The 17,954-nt window shown below is 40.1% G+C and overlaps 1 protein-coding gene across 10 annotated transcripts in view; it reads right to left on the minus strand.

Annotated features, from left to right (window-relative positions):
• The window catches only part of FREM1 (FRAS1 related extracellular matrix 1), a 107,492-nt gene that overhangs the window by 40,819 nt on the left and 48,719 nt on the right, over positions 1–17,954 (minus strand). For 4 of the 10 annotated variants that reach the window (XM_048850809.2, XM_075128791.1, XM_048850810.2 and 1 more), the window contains exons 17-24: positions 16,930–17,127; positions 15,592–15,777; positions 12,729–12,925; positions 11,273–11,498; positions 8,998–9,142; positions 5,730–5,871; positions 3,859–4,054; positions 2,922–3,186 (exon numbers count right to left, since the gene is read on the minus strand). In XM_048850809.2, coding sequence (XP_048706766.1) covers positions 2,922–3,186; positions 3,859–4,054; positions 5,730–5,871; positions 8,998–9,142; positions 11,273–11,498; positions 12,729–12,925; positions 15,592–15,777; positions 16,930–17,127 — 1,555 coding nt within the window. Of the gene's footprint in view, positions 1–2,921; positions 3,187–3,858; positions 4,055–4,318; positions 4,415–5,729; positions 5,872–8,997; positions 9,143–9,249; positions 9,362–11,272; positions 11,499–12,728; positions 12,926–15,591; positions 15,778–16,929; positions 17,128–17,954 lie in introns of those variants that run through there. The other 6 variants (XM_048850812.2, XM_075128792.1, XR_012668625.1 and 3 more) reach the window with 6 other exon arrangements.

The raw sequence follows: 17,954 nt of genomic DNA on the forward strand, positions 1-17,954 counted from the left end.
ATATTGTGAAATTCCATTTTCTGTTAAAAAAAAAATTAAAAAAATCCAAACATTTTGATGGACAATTCTCAGCCAGCTCTACTCAAAGCTTATTACTATTTCTTGCGGAACATTATCTGCATTTTAATCAACCTAATACCCCCCACCATCCCAAAAAGGTTGTGTGCAATAATGAACCTCCCTCTAGTTGCACGCTTCTTTTCTATGGCCCATTGGGGTAAATTATGAACACCACCAGGAACTCTGTTCTTCCAGACACTTTGCCTCCAGAAAGTACCAGTCTGTGCTGGCTTGTGTGGCTGGTTCAGGACCTGAACACAGATCCTCCATGTGACAGTGCATTTGGTTGTCACTAGAGTGCCAAGCTGACTCTGAAGGTGACAAACTTTTGTCTGCAAATTCTGTTGTATTTATTTCCTTGTCTTGTGGAACTAGAATAGATTAATGCTCATCAGCGTGTGAAAGAATCACTATAGAATTCAAAAAGCTTGTGGTAGAATTAATGTCACTTACTGAAGATTATAAAAAATCTATTGTATTGAAATAAGAAACACGGCACAAGAGGGCAGGGCACAATCTATATGTATCAAGGAATACATTACTAATGGTCACATACACTACTCTTCCACCATATAACACTGTTGACAACAAGAAGGTTAAGGCAGAAGTTAGTTAAATGCTTAAACTGCAAGACACAGTCACTCAATCTGCTCCAAAGAATGGCTGTAGCAAGAGGCATGAAAGAACTATCAAAGTCTAGATCAAGAAATCTGAACCCAAATTCTCAGTGTGGACAACGATTTGGTGGGAGCACTGACTCTAGTATGAAAGAAATTGGGTGTGATGCCATGAGATTGAGCACCTTATGCTAAAAGTGACACAATTAGAGCTGGTGTCCTAAAAAATAATATACTAATGAGCCAGATCCTCAGCTGTAGCTCTACTGAAATCAGTGGAGTTATGCTACCAGCTGAGGAGCTAGGCAACTGAGAAATTTTATAAGAGAAGCACACTAACAGAATTGCATATTAGGCAAAGTGAGGCATCCTTGTTTCTTAGGGAGATAACAGTACTAAGAAAGAATAAATGATGTATGCTGTTGCTGTATAAATCAGCTAAATGTTTGATATAAGTCCTGAGAGATTTTGGGGTGGTGTACCATACCAATAAGGAGGAGTTGGAATATAAAAGACAGACAAAGGCAAATTTACAGTTTGATAAGTTTGATCCTACCCACCTGGGTTATTATTACATTGGTCCATGGAAGCAAATCATCCTTAATTTTGGCAAAAAATTTAGGGAGAGTTTACACTGATATGAGGCTTCAAATTGATAGATTAAACAGGCACCAAGATATTTAAATTAGTTTATGACTACTTAGAAAAGAGAGCTGTGTCAGAGTATGTAATTTGGCTACCTTATTAGTATATTTATTTATTAAAGTTGGTTTTGTAACCAGAGAGATAATCAATAACAACTCAGACAGAGCGATCTTATGGATTGAACCACCTATCTTAAAGCCATAGACAAAAAGCTGATGGATAGCCCAAGCTGAAGGTTCCCATCTAGAATAAACAAAAGAAGAATGGGGGAACCAATGGGAAACCTTAGAGAAAACATGGTTCAGCATGCAACCTCCAGAAAATATGAACCATTAGAAAACTTTAGTTGAGGGAAATGAATGTAATGAATATGATGCTCTAAATATTCTATCTTAGGGATTTTTATAGAACCTGCCTTCTCTGAGGCAAATCTGCTACACATAGAGAGGGGGCAGGATTGCAGGGACTGGGTGGGAGGGGCGGGGGATGCCCCTTGTGTAAAGCTCAGCTTCCTGGCAGTTCCCAGTTTGCCCGTGAGGGCGGTGGGGGAAAGGAGATGGGATTGCCAGAGATGGGGCTCCACTTTAATTCAGATTCTTGTATCTTTGCCACTCCACAACTCCTACTACCATGTGCCCTTTACAGGAGAGACAATGTGGGATGTAGAAGAGGAGATTCTTTTACCCCACACAGTTCCCCAGCAATCAAGCCAGCCATTTAGTCTAGGTGCTTTGCTAAAAATTTGCCCTTTAAATAAAACTTCCACTCAACACAGTCAAAAGACTTTTCTGTTCCAAGTGAAATAGGAAGACCTGGGAATTCCATGGGTCTTAGCAAACTGTATGACACTGAACACCATGCACTTTCAGCTTCTACCTAGCATTAACATCTGGTCTGGGTACAGTAAGGATGGACTTCCAATCCACACAACAGCACTTTGGAAATTAGCAAGAATCTCAATACCTCAGTATAAAAGGGATACAAGTCTGCATCACCTGCAGTCCTGGAGATCTTTGCCCTTGTCAGTGATAAGAGATTGTATGGCTTCAGATGGAGTGTGGTGTGGAAAATTGAAAGATAAATTAAATAATTAACCTACCTTTTTAGGAGGGAATATAAAGAACATATAGTTGAAAAAACACATGGTTCTGAAGGATTTCAGGTATTACAAGAAATGTGCATCCCCGCTCTGAAGAATTGATTCCTTACTGAAGGAAATATTCCTTACTGAAGAATTTAATACTAAGACCAGTGGTACAATTAACAAGGAAAACTTTATAGTTTAAGGTGAAATTCCAAAAGGGATGTTACTGAGGCCCACTCTCCTGACTTAGTTGTTATCAGCCATGTATATTTGCATGTTAAACAATATTTGAACCATTATAGGCAGAAGAATATAGCCCATGCTCTTATTTCATGGTTTTAAAGGATGAGTAGTGATCACATAGTGTCAGTTAGTCAAGGCTAAATCCAAGATAGAGGTAATACCTCTTGTCTTATAACCATTGGCTATTTATTACCAGCACCACCACTACCACCTTTCCATCAGTTTTGTTATTAGCCAAAGTAACAAACAAGAAGGAATTCTTCAAAGCTTACCTGAACAGATCTCGGGGAACAGCTGCCTTGCTATTGTGGACATAGCAGACTGCTTGACCTGCTACATCCATTTGGCTGAAACTTGTAATAGGGACTCCAGGATAGCTGACATACTCTATCTGTCCATACTGAGGTGGGGAGGTTATCACATAGAGGAGCTCTTCTGGTTTGTCAGTTCCATCAATTGCAAGGAGAACATCAGTTGTCAAAAAACCTCTGTCCCCCTTAGATACAGTAAATGGCCTTACGAAAACAGCTATGTCCCCTGCAAGATACATGATACCCAGTTAAAAGTGTCATATTGACATCTGTATTTCTCTCTTACCTATTGTTTTTACCTAATGTATGTAGATGAATTCATAGTTTTAAATAGTGATTGTGTAGTGTCACATTTGTCAAGGATAAATCCACAATAAAGGTTACATCTTTTGTAATACAAATCTAATGGTGGAAGTAAGCCCTCATGGTTATAGCACAAAATTGGGAGTCAGGAGTCCTGAACCATACTCCCAGCTTTGCTGTTCTTATTACATGCTTTGGAGAAATTACTTACCATTTTTCTGTGCCTTGGTTTACCCATCTACAAAATGAGTATAATACCCACTTTACCAAGATATTGTCAGTTTAGTCTATATTTATAGACATAAAGCACTTTGAGGTCCTATGAGGTGAAGGATAAAGTAATAATTGAGTGTACAACCTTTTGAAATCTTAGGAAGCCTTCTTTACAAATAATTTTAAAAGACCCTATCCCACAATGAGTCCCATGCAGGCAGTCATGCTACTGCGGGCCTGGAGCCCCACTGAAGATAATTGGACCCTGCTCATTAAAGGGTTAAGGCCTAAGAGTGGATCATAAATGGCAATTTAATTTTATTCAGATTGTCCTGGTATAAGAATTAGTCATGGTAGAATGCAAAATTACCCAGATCTTTACCTTTTTCCATATCCTTGATAGTTATGTAGAAGTCCATTGGTGGAGATTTGTTGTCCCCATCCCACAGATGAAATGTGAAGCTGTCTTGGTTCCTGGACCCCATAGCTCCTGTATGCACATATCTCACAAGGTTCATATCTATTTCCTCCTGAGTGCACTTCATTTCAGTTTGGAGCGTCACCCAGTCCCTACCTACCTAGAAAGAATAAAAATCTGTCAGCAACCTAACATTATCCATAAGTTTTCCCAAGTTAATTTTGCTCAATTAGTAGATATTGTTCAGTTATTTACACCCTTGCCAATGACAGCCTATCTATATTCCCCTTTCATGCTTTGGACCTCCTTCCTAATGGGAGGTTTCAGGGGCAGTACCTGGCAGGAGCTTTGTAGTCAAGCAGCCAGAAGAGCTGGTGGAAAAGCGGATGCTAAGAACCTAACAGAGCTCACTGCTAGGAAGTGTTTCCTCATATTCAGCCTACATTTTCCATTTGTTAATTTCATGCCATTACTCCTAGTTCTGCTCAGGCCCAAAGCCAACCAGGCATAAGTGAGGAGCCTGTGGGGAGTTAGAGAGACACAGGGAGAATTAGGGAACCATGGGGTCCTTCCCTGGAAAAATTTGAAGTGTCAGGTGCAATATCCTGCATTTCAGAAGATTTCAAGGTATTTAACAACAAATATGCTAGATCAACCAAAATCTGAATATGTGGTATTGAGCAGGAGTTGTGTACCATCATAACATGCTGCTGCTGGAGAAAATAATGTTAAAATACCAATAAGCACAACACACCAAAACCATGGGCTTCAGACACACTCATATATTTCTTGTTAGACAGACACACAAACCTATATAAAATATTAGGAGAAGCCAGAATCTACCTAGCAGCTTATTTCCCTCCCTGAGGTATGGGGCACGAGGCTCCCATTTCCAACACCGTCATTCCAGAACCAAGTCCCACTTGTCTCACAGAATCATGCTACCTGGAATACAATGGCCCATTTTCTACATAACAAGTTAAAAAGAAAAGTTAGTACATCAGCCTTGCTTTTTGTTCTGATTGCTCATCTTTGGTCAATAATTTTCTTCTCTCCTGTTTCTATTCCTATTTTTTCAGTGTCTCTTTCTTTCTCATTAACACTTATTCTCTGACCTTCCCTTTCTCTTTCTCCACCTATCTACTTTCTTCCTCTCTCACTGATAGGTTCTCTCCTGCACCACTGGGGAGTGTCTCATTGTGGGGTCTCCTTCCACTCTCTTCCTGGTCCCTGAAATATCTCCCCATCCTCTGTCCCTGGGGTTGTTCTTTCCCCCATTTGGTCTAGCTCTTCTCTCTCCTCTTCCTCCCATTGGGTTTCTTCCCCTCTAGGATCTCCACCATCATCCCATGAAGATCCTGCCTAAGGTGACCAGATGAAACGGACAAAATATTGGGACACATGGGGGAAGGAAAAAAAAAAAAGAAAAAAACCCACCAGAGCCGAGTTGCCAAAGCAAAAACAAAAACAAAAACAAAACAAAAAAACGCCGGAGCGGCCAAAGCCGCAATATCAGGACAAATGGCGTCCCGACCATGCATCAGTCGGGACGCAGGACAAAGAACTAAAAATCGGGACAGTCCCGATTTTATCGGGATGTCTGGTCACACTAATTCTGCCATGGTTTTAACCTCCCCTTCACCCCATCTGCAACTCCCACCTCTAGTATCAAAACCTCTGTATCTTGCGTGGTTCAGCTACACAAGTCAGTTCGCCATAGCAGTGTATTCCAAAACATGAAAGACATTCAGGATAAAAGGAGAATCAGCTTCTTTTTGTTCTAACAAGAGAGAGTTGTTTGCTTGCTTGCTTTTTGTTAAAGCACAAAGACTAACCTTGAGCTGAAGCTGCCCGTTTTCTGGAATTCTTTCAAATAAATAGTAAATTCTCTCCCTGGGGGTGTCTTTATCTTCAGCTGACAGAACAGCACTAGAAATTATTCGGGTTTCACCCATGTTCACCGCTATCTCATCCTTCCTGAAAAAAGAAAAGCCTCATGCACTGATATGAAAACAGAAAAGTAACCTTTCCAACAAGTGATACTACTGCCAGGAATCGTATTACTCAGAAGCTGACAATAATAATAACTGCAGAATGACTAAAGAAGAACACATAGATCTGCAAAACAGCAAGCAGAGATGACTGATTTCTCATAACAGTGAAAAGCAATACCAACAAAACAGATCTGAAGCAACTTTGGATCTAACAACAGGAATCAATTCTGTCTGCCTCCCTCCACAGTCATTATCTGGGTTACCTTAAAGGGGCAATATGAACAAGGTGGCCATACCAACAGGTACGCCATTGACCCTTTAGGGGACTTAATTAATTGGCTGTTCAATCATTGCCTGGCTGAGTCCCGAAAAAGAGCTTATACAAGGAACAGAGGCCCATTCTGCTGGTTGCCTATGATTACCTCCTCAGACATTCCATTAGCCCTCCAGGATCAAATCACTGTAAGGTTTTGCTTATGGCCTTTTGCTCATTGGTGTCTGTGGCTGCCATTGCACAAGAAAAAACAGAGTCAGATAGGATGGACGTCCCAAAATGGTTTTAAATTCCCCCAGAGACTTACTCCAGCCTAATTCTCAGTCTCTCTTTCTCTCTCTCTCTGTTTCCCTCCCTTCAGCTAGTACCTGCCTCTTAGCAGCTCTCTATCCACATAATTTTACTATTGTTATTATTTATTACTTGTATACCAGTAGCACTAACTATGTACTAGGCACCAACCAGAGATAAGGTAAGACACAATCCCTGCCCCAAAGAGCCGACAATCTAAGAAGACAAGCAACATACAAAGGGATTAGAAGGTGGGTTAAAAAAACACAGCACTACTATAGAAAAGGAGTACTTGTGGCACCTTAGAGACTAACCAATTTATTTGAGCATAAGCTTTCGTGAGCTACAGCTCACAACATCTGATGAAGTGAGCTGTAGCTCACGAAAGCTCATGCTCAAATAAATTGGTTAGTCTCTAAGGTGCCACAAGTACTCCTTTTCTTTTTGCGAATACAGACTAACACGGCTGTTCCTCTGAAACCAGCACTACTATAGGTACATTTAAAACAATACTGTTATCTGACCCCCAACTCTTCATCTACCTAGGCAGAATTAGTTGGCTAATTCTTTCTGGTATCAGACTAGAGGGTCTTGAAGAGGGACTTTGGGGGGTGGGGGAAATGTAGTGGCTTTACATTCGGGGAAGGTGTTCCACGCAGCAGGGCTAAGTGGAAGAAGGTGCAAAGGTGATTGTGCAGTACTCATAGTGATTCAGAGACATCAACGGCTAGATCAGGAACACCCTGTCAGTACTTTTCAAGTCTGCTTACTTTCCCAACTGCATGGCATGTGCAGGCTATTGGAGAATGGGACTAAAGTGGGGAGGAACGGTGATCCCAAATCAAAGGGTGAGCAATATTCCCCACTGGGGATGACTAATTATAAGATCTAATCACTGCCTGTCAAGGAAGCAACACAGTTTCTGGGTTCATCTGGGCACAGGAGGTGAAATACACTTATCTGCAGTCACCTCCATACCTGACTCCAAAGAGCGAGAGTAGGGAATGGTGTACTGAACTTTATCCAAACAAGAAAAATATCAAGGGATATTTGATCAGTAATTATGATTACATCATTTCATTTTACTAGTATGTAAACTGTACCCTGCATTCTAAGCTATGGGCACTACTCTTGCTCATGTGTACTATATACCTTTTTGTGATCATGTAATTGTAAAATTAACTTTTGTATTCCGTATTTTTCTCTGGGTTCATGAAGTTACACATTCTTAAAATCTATTCCTCTGCATTTAGCAAGGAGTTCTAGCAGTTTAGGAAATATTGTTTCCAATAACCATCATCAGTTAAAGGATGAAACTTTTCACAGAGGGATCATAAGAAGATAAGGGATCATAAGAAGATGGCCATACTGGGTCAGACCAAAGGTCCATCTAACCCACTATCCTGTATTCCAACAGTGGCCAATGCCAGGTGCCCCAGAGGGAATGAACAGAACAGGTAATCATCAAGTGATCCATTCCCTGTAGCCCATTCCAAGCTTCTGGCAAACAGAGGCTAGGGACACCATCCCTTCCCATCCTGGCTAATAGCCACTGATGGACCTATCCTCCATGAACTTATCTAGTTCTTTTGTGAACCCTGTTATAGTCTTGGCCTTCACAACATCCTCTGGAAAAGAGTTAGACAGGTTGACTGTGCATTGTGTGAAGAAAATACTTCCTTTTGTTTGTTAAACTTGATGCCTATTAAAACATGTCAGTGGAAAGTTGTCCTCACTCTCCTAGTCAAATTAAAAACAGATCATATTTTCTTTAAATGCAACTGCAGTAGTTTACTTCTAAAAGATCAGGAGTCAGAGTGAAACATCAGTCTTGTGTGTTCCTCCATATGGCATCATCCTGAGTTTAATTCGTTTGTAAATCACAGTTTTGATGAGAGGGGAGGAAATTAACTTATCCCTTGACTGGAAGATGAATTATGATTGAGAGAAAATATTTTTAGAAAACTAAATCTACTATGAATGTTCAGAGCTTACTTCGTAACTCTGTAGAGCCTTTTAGTGACATGGGGTGATCTCAGATGATCGGGAATGGGTTCTTTCTCAATCCCCAAATCCTACGCTATTTTCAGTGTTAGCTGATATATACAATAACCACATAACACCAATGGCCAGGAGAAAGAGATAGCTGGATAGCTAAAGTCAATCGCACTGTATGTATTGGCCAGCAGAGGGAGTACAAAGATCAGAGTTGCTTTTCAATAAATATTTTAACTAAGGTCTGACAGACAAATGGAATATGTGCCTACATATAGATTACAACAGCTGTTTATTATGAAATAAAAAACCAACATGAAAAGAAACTTTGTGATTTAGGCATATTTTTGTTATCAACTGTGATCTTTATCAAGAACGCTCTTGTTAAACAGACCTATGGTGGTAGATGCAGGAACATCTTTGTTGGCATTAGTCTATGGCTATTTATGGCAGAATAGCCCTATTAATCACTATTTTGCTGTTTTGATCACTGTTGAATCATTTCATCTGAACACATCCCACAATTTGGAATAGGAACATGTGGCTTACTTGCTCAGCATTGGTTTCTCATCATTAACTGGGATGACCTTTACCAGAATGGTTCTGAGGACTTTATGTTTCCCATCTGACAGCTGGAGTGTAAAACCATCAGTGAGGTTTTCAGAGTCATCATGCATGTACACCAGCCTCATTCCTGGGGAGAGGGGGGAAAAAAGAGAGAAAATAAAACCTGTCTCCTTCAAAATCTCTTTCATGACATGTCCCTCTGCCTCCATCATCCTCCCCCTCTCCCCAACCCACCATGTCTTCTGGTCACAGCCAGTTTGTTTCAGCTAGCAGAGGACAAGCCATGTAAGCAGCAGCTGTTCATTAATCCATCAGTACACCAGCAACTCGAAGAGAGCAGCATGACCTGTTAAAAGAACAAAACTCCTTTCCAAACTATCTTTGTTCTGAAAAGGTAAAAATTTTCCATCCAGTCCCATCCACCCCAATTTAAAACTTCTACTTGACTGGGGGATAAGATGGTCAGATATCACTCCTCTGTGTCTTAACTGATCCTTAGAGAGGGCTTACCCATATTTAGGGAGGAAGACTGGTGTTGTAATTGAGACAGTGGATGCGGGATTCAGGAGATCTGGCTTCAGTTCCTGGCTATGACACAGACTTTCTGTGTGACCTTGGGCAAGTTATTTAATCTCTCTGTACCTCAGTTCCCAATCTGAAAAAGCATGATAATATACTTCCTTTCTCCGACCCTTTATCTGTCTTGTCCATTTAGGGATTATCATGTTTGTACAGTGCCTAGCACAATGGAGACTTGATCACAGTTGCACCTCTAGGTGCTACCGTAATGCAAATGAATGATAACCAAACCCCACATGTGAATACTCAAACGTTGGAGAAGTAATTTAAAAATTAAATGATTTGGGCTATTTCCTCTCTAATTGGAAAAATGAAGAAATAAGCATAATGGATAGAGTAAATATATTTATGTCATTATCACTGCAATAGGTCCAACTTCCATAAAGTTTTTTTGCACTGATGTAAAAATATTGTTTTAAAAATAATAAAATGTCCTCATATTTTCTTGTAGAAAATGAGACCTATAATTTTTGTCATTTTTTGTACTTCAGTCTCATTTAGGATCATCAAAAGGATCGCAAGGATTTAAATGAGCAAAATGTATCTAGTGCATTTAAAAAGTAAAACAAAACAGGACTCCATTAAGTTACCTGTTAAATCCAGATTTGTTTTCCCTATACCATGTCCATTTCACATGTTGGTCCATGATTTAACCCGTGCACAGCTGTCCATTCCCCAGCGCCTAACACTCAAGAGCTAGTTGTGCTAGTCAAATGTTTGAATGGATGTACTAGGGGAACTGGCCTAGGACCTTGACATTTGCTAGTCCACATCTGAATAACCATCCCAAAGCTAGTTCCCAGATTATCCACCAAAACAGCACAGGCTAGGATGGCCAGCAGGTGGCTAGACAAAGGAGGATAGAGAGGTCACACTGCAGTTCTTTGCAGTGGAACTTTAGTGAAAGGGTATTGAAGTGGTCATGTCTGTAGTAGAAAGAGAGAGAAGAAGGGTCACTCAACTGAGATGGGGTCAATATGCATGACCAGGAAAGACTGAGGAATGTAGGATGAGTACATTATATTTTTGTGTCTACTTTTTGTGGAAGGAGATCAGATACAATGGTGACATTATAAAAACAGAGGGAAAATATATTTGTCCTCAGTGCTCTGAGGCCCAAATTCTGATCTGAGTTACATAGGTGTAAATGTATTGAAATTGTATTAATTACTTCATTGTTCTCCAGAATATCAGTGTAGACGAACAGGTTTCAATTAGCTGGTCATGGTTAACAATAGAGCCCCATCTCCTACCTCTACCCTGTAGCGCAATTTTTTACCCACGACTACATAATGTTCTTTAAAATGACCTAGTACTCAGAGTAGGTACTAAGTGGCATTTAAAAGTGTTAATTAAAACATAGTGGCTAGCACATTTTAGACCACTCCTTTTCCCATGCAGATGATTTCCACTAAGGGTTAGAATACTGTATTATTGTCCTCACAGGAAACTTGGGGTGTAGGCTTCCCAGGATGAACTTCTTGAAGGATTCCCAAGGGATTAAATATGTTGAAGTCAGAAAATACCACTCAGATTTAATTTGCTATTCTTAAATTTTCCTATGAAACTATAGCTAGGCCAGGTGAATAAGCGATGAATGTTTCTTACAAGGCCACTTTGTCTGGTATGAATTTTTAAAGGAACAAAAGGACTGATGCAAAAGAAATGCTGCATTTACCATTCTTAAGAAGTTCCATGGAAAAGTCATGCACAGGACGTTCATGACTGTGGTGACTGCTAATGAATCTTTTGTAACTCATAACATCATTGCCGTAGACTCCATGAATGAGGAATCCATGCTGGGGTTTCTGGACAACGGTAAACCTCAAATGATCTTGAGGTACATCCAGATCAAGGACGTTGATTACAGAGGGATCCAGTTCTTTCATTTGGCCCTCCTGCACCTGAGCAGCAAAACAAAACAAAGCAACAATAACCATGATTTTTCTGTAGAAAGAATAGTTTCTTTCTTTCTTTTTTTTTTTGTTGTTGAAGAAATGGAATCCTCTTCCCTCACAGAGAGCAGCCAGGTCCTTCCCACAAATCATCAGAGGTTCCTCTGAAACCAAAAGGAAAAAACAACCCTCCACCTCCTCAGCTAAGATTCTTTCATTGTTTAAAAGTCTGATTCATTGAGCTCTTACTTACTTACCAGGACAGTACTTACTACTATGGGAAGCCCTATTGAAGTCAATGTGACAATGCACAGTAGTAAATGTTGTTATGCTCAGCAGTAAGTATTTGCAGGAATTTCCCCTCATAGATCAACGAAATACAAGAAATCAGCTCCCTGATTCTCCTCTCTCTCCTGTACCAAGCTGAGAATCTGGCCAGTAATGAGTAAGAAGACGCCATTTTTACATGGTCATGCTTCTGACCATAACCACTCTTACACACATTAAGAGGCAGCTACATGGCAGATCCACACAGCTTGAAAAAATTTAATTGTGAAACATCACATATACCCCAATTGCACATCAATTCTGTGGGACTGATGACAGGTGAATCCTGACTCTATTGAAGTCAATGGCAACTGGGGCTGGGATTTCATCCTGTGTTTCCAGGTAACATTATTTTTGCCCCCTCCCTTTTTTTTTTGGTCAGCAGAAAAGAATGCAGGAAAGTTCTTTTTTTACCATGACAATTTCTTGTACCAGAATATTATAAAGGAAACTGAGAATCATGCAACTCATCAGTGAAGTGGCTTTTAGCTCTGGGCATGCTGAGTTCTGGGGTCATGAAATATATTGGAGCTACATCTCTGTGTGTATAGACACAAACACGTACATACCAGAGATTAGATAAATATACAGAGACATTACAATAAATCGAGTCTCCTCAGGTAAGTAGTTAAAACACTACTAAAGGAGGTAATTGGTGAAATTCACTCTGGTACAGAGCACCAGCACAAGGCCTGTGCAACATTAACACATTATTTTAATGGCTGATATGAGACTTGTGAGTTGAAAAGGCCTTATGTTTCCCTGCACAGGGCTGAATTTCACTCAGCAGACCAAAAGAAGGCGAATAAATCTCAGAAAGATGCTAATACATACGTTAAAAAGGAGCCACTGGCTATATATTTTCTGGCATAGAAAGTCATTAGATATCTAGTATTTTGTATTGTTCCTTACAGTTATGTTCCTTGCTATGAATTCTGGTACTTCATCATTCGTTGGGTTGATCAGGACATAAAATGGGGTCTCCACTGAATGATGCTTCCCATCAGTGACATAAATCATAAACTGATCTGAAGTTGGTTCTGTCCTCATATGCCTGGACTGCACATAATTTATATGCAAGGCTTTCAGGTGTATCAGCTGAAATGAAGCTAGTGGAATTCAAAGAGATGACAAGTTAACACAATATTTATTCTGATTCCCTTTTAACAAACACTGTAACCCATTAAACACTTGTAAATCCATGCTCATTCCAGGTACAAATCATTTGGGTTTAACATATCTTTAAGCATTCTTAATGCTGAGGAAGCAAGGGAATATGGGCCCTAAATAAAACACACCAAGTTTGTCTCTACACTATGGAGACTATACTGACATAATTACATTTCTGTAGCTACACCAGCATAATTCCATAGGAAGGATTTTTTCTATCAGTATGGGAACACCAGTTCCCCAAATGAAGTTAGGTTTATGTTGATGGAAGCATTCTTCTGTTGACATAGCTGTGTTTACACTGGGGGGTTAGGTCAGCATATTTATGTCAGACACCCTTGACTGACGTAGCTATGTTGACCGAACTTTTAAATGTAGACCAAACCTAAATAGCACATCTTAATGTTAATGTTAATTCTCCAATCTCAAGGTGAAGTTACACCAGGAATGAATTTGACCTGTCATGTTCAATTTCTTTCAAATCCAACATTGCTCAGGAGGTTTAGAGCAAAAAGAAATGCAGACTTTTCCCAACAGAGGTAATCTCACATCACTGTGAACAGTGTCTTGCTCCTTCTTACACTGCAGTTGTAGATGTATGCCAAGAGTTACACTCCCAAACCAATCAAATCTGCTTATGATCAATCCAATTTGGGAAGTGGCTTAAGTAAATTGGACAAGGCAGGAACAGATCTACATGACAGTTTCTTAACTCATGCAGATTTCTTTTTCATTTAGAGCCAAAGTCTGCCTGGCCCTTATATGAGGGTGTATTGGAGTGACAGAAATAAAAAGCCTCTCCTCCCACTCTTTGTGCAGCATGTATAAGGCCGGAGATGATACTCAAGATAGCACAGGAACGGTTGCTTCTCTATTTGTATTGGGTACATAGTGCCCAAAGGGAATATGGAGGGTGGGGTGGGGAAGGGGGTGGAGGAAGAGCCATGGCTACATTCCTGCCAGTCACAAGCCAGCTCTGCTAGCTAGCCACACAAGGTATTTCTACATAGCCCATGAAAGTGAGCCTCCCAGCTTGGGTCGACAGACTTTGGCTAGTGGTGCTCACTCTAGCAGTGTAGAGCAGTGGCTCTCAACCTTTCCAGACTACTGTACCCCTTTCAGGAGTCTGATTGCCTTGCGTACTTACCCCCAAGTTTCACCTCACTTGAAAATTACTTGCTTACAAAATCAGACATAAAAATACAAGTGTCACCGCACACTATTACTGAAAAATTGCTTACTTTCTCATTTTTACCATATTATAAATCAATTAGAATATAAATATTGTACTTACATTTTAGTGTTTAGTATATAGAGCAGTTTAAACAAATCATTGTCTGTATGAAATTTTAGTTTGTAATAACTGCACTAGTGCTTTTTATGTAGCCTGTTGTAAAACTAGGCAAACATCTTGAAGACTTGATGTACCCTCTGGAAGACCTGTGTGTACCCCCACAGGTACCCATACCCCTGGTTGAGAACCACTGACCTAGACAACGCTTTGAAGTTGTGGCTTGGACTGGAGGTTGGGCTCTGAAGCCCACCCCCCTCCATAGGCTTCAGCAACCAAGCTGCAACTTCAACACACTGTCTAGGCAGCTATTTTAGAGCACTAGCATGAGCTGCATTAGCTCAAGTCGGTTGACCCAAACTGGGAGATTTGCTGTTGCGGGCTGTGGAGACACACCCATGGGGGGAGAATATTGTATCCTGTGAAAGGATGTAGCGGGGCACATGCTTCACCTCCGCCACCCTCCCATACATCGGGGAGCTCCAGGAAGCACTCTATCTTCCTGAGACCAAATGCCTCACATGGTACTCCTTCTGGGATGCTGCAGCTCTACACCACCTCTCACTATGGAAGATGTGTGGTTTGCACAATCTAGCCCTCAATAAGTAAATGCAGGTAGATAGGGAAAGGTTTGCCTAAATAGGGACTTTGGGTGGAATTTTCAGAAGTGCCTAAATGACTGGGGAGCACAAAAGCCACTGGAAGTCACTGGGACTTGTGCCATTCAGTCACTTAGATCCTAGTGACTAGTGATTTGGGGGTGGCCAACCTGAAACACCAGTAAGAGCCCTGACTTTCAGAAAGCGCACCACACTCGTGCACTAAAAATTAGGCTCCTTTAAAGTGTCTGAAGATGGACACCCAAAAAACCCAAACAATCGAGGCAACCAAAATCACTAGTCATTTTGAAAACGTAGGCTTAGAGCCTATCTTGATGCATTGATTTTTTGCCAATAGTACTTTACTAATGAAAAACAGAAGTGTGTATGTGGAAGGAGGGAGTACAGAAGAAATGTGAAGTGGAAGTGTAGAGAAAATAGGTTAATATATTATCATTTCTAACACAGACTGCAGCTCAAATGTATAAATCTTAAATATGCTTAATTTATCTGAGTGCCAATTCTTCATGTTCACTGGGTTACATTCTCTCTTTGAATCCCTCCCACACAGCCTCAGTACACCTGCCTTCCCAATAAAGACTAAATTAAAGCATGCACCTGCCGTGACTACACATCAGCCTACTGCCTGGCAGTCCATTAGCCATGTATGTAACATGCACAGTATTGGTGTTCTTGCCATTGTGTCTACACATACCTATACTTATACCAATGTTGCTCTTCTCAAACCCAGGGGAAGGTAGTATATTTTCAATGTAACCAAACTGGGGAGGAGAAACCAAAACAAACTCTAAGTCATCTGCTGCGGTGTCGGGGTCAGTAGCAAACAAATTGTTAGTGGTAATGACAGCTGAGAAACCCTCATCCACAACAAACATGGCACCTAGACAGAAATGATATGATGATGAGCATTATTTAATTCAACTTACTGGGATATTTTACTAAAGAAATTGGCACAATAGCTGATGGGAAACTGTACTACAAACAGGCTGGTACAAATGTTTTCTAATCATGGTATCAACTCCACTTTCTCACCACATAAGCAGGTGGGGGGAGGAAATCACAAAACAATTTTACTGACAAGCCATTAAGTATGGTTTATGTGCTGCTCAAGATTAGTTGTTACCTCTGTTTGTCAGAGCATTAATTGCCTGAGAGCTGTTACGAATTGCAAATAATGAACAATTTTTCATGCATCAGTGTTTAATCTCCCTGCTGGGACAATACTTCATTTCCAGAACATTGCTTGGGTGATAGGCTGCAAATTACAAAGCTACCCATACATATGTTTAAATGTTCTTTTGCAATACAGAACATATACACAATGCCTGCAGTAAATGGCATTATAAAATAACATTATAACTGAAAAGATAAGTCCATACAAAGTGTATTTTTATGACAGGCACTATGATCTTGATCCAAAACCCAAAGTCAATGGAATCTGTTGACAGATTAAATTTGGAAAAGGCCAGTTTGTAAAGTGCATGCTAAGAAGTAGTAGGATAAAGTAGAGAGATATTTATGGCTATATTTTTGTTTTGTGTAACCCTGATAGTTATTTAATCTGGATCCAAGTTCAGTTCTGAATTCTTGTGAAGTTCAGAGCTGTTTGCATCTGGGTTTTTGGTTCAGGACCATTTCTATTATTCTATCTATTTATTACACAGAAGTATATGGAGTAAATTTTCAAAGGGCTGAGGTTCAGCCAAATTTTCTGCAGGCACTTGCAAGAATAAAAAGTGGGGGCAGATCTGAGTACTTGAATCTCTAGCTATCTGATCTGCACACTGAGTCAAACAGCTGGGGCAGTTACTCAGATTTGCACTTGAAATTGAATTCTAGGTACAAACTGTGCCTGCAGGAAAGAAGGCTGCCTGTGTGAAAAACTGGTCGATATGATCTAAAAGTTTTGCATGTTTATCTTCCTGTCTGGTCAGTTTTTGGTGCTAGAAAATATTGAGAATCTAGCCTCTAGCCAACACCAGCATATTCAGGATATAAGATAATAACTAGAAATAAAGAGGAAGCTTTTCACCAATTGTAATGGATGGTGGCTGGTTGTCCACTGGAAATACACTGATGTTAAGGTCATATACTGGAAAGGAATCATGAAGTGGTACTGGAGGAGGAAGAAGTCCATCATAACAGCAGTCATTCACATCCACGCCAGCTTCACCATCAGAGATAACCAAAGTTAGGCTGTCAAAGCAAGGAGTCAGGCCAATCTCCCCACCTGGAAAAACATGCTACAGATGATATTCTACAACAAGAAACCAAAACTCAATGAAGCAGTGACTTGTATCAATTATGGACAGTCCACAATAGTCTCAGGGTAAATTGTGAGACAAAACACGCTAAAAAAACAACAAAATTCAAATGAAAGAGCTGAAACTGCTTGGTTCTATTTTTTTCAGAGATAGAACCAGAATCTATATACAGCCCTTCTCTGCTGAAAGAACAACATGAATAAATGGTATCTTAATCAATGCTATTTACTATAAATAATCTACTTTGTATCTTTTGCCTCCAGGAGTCTATTTCGTACATGACCGATTAATGCTCAAAACCCACTTTGTCAAGGAAGGGAGTTACTTGTCACAAATCCCCTGTGTATCAATGGAGAACAGGCCCATAATTCCTAAAACACTGACGATCTTCCTATGGAGGATGGAAATGCATCCAGGTCCTGGACAGAATCGACAGAAGGACGTATGAAGAAGATACAACAACATCATGCCAGGATATTTTTATGGACTTAGAAATATTCAGATCCATATGTGCTACATGGCCCCAAAAAATAGACACTGCCAAACATGGTGGTTTACTGCTAAATGGACAACTAAATCCTATAATAATAAATGCTATCATGCCACCTCCAAAGTAACCTCAGTTTTGCCCAAATAACCTCTCAGGGTGTAGAGTCATTTAATTCCTCTATGATGTTACAAATAAGTATATTAAGAGTGATCATATTCAACTGAAAAAAGAAAAGTACTCCTTTTCTTTTTGCGAATACAGACTAACACGGCTGCTATTCTGAAACCTGTCATATTCAACTGC

Source organism: Caretta caretta, chromosome 5, assembly GCF_965140235.1.
Source record: "Caretta caretta isolate rCarCar2 chromosome 5, rCarCar1.hap1, whole genome shotgun sequence".
Taxonomy (NCBI): Eukaryota; Metazoa; Chordata; order Testudines; family Cheloniidae; genus Caretta; species Caretta caretta.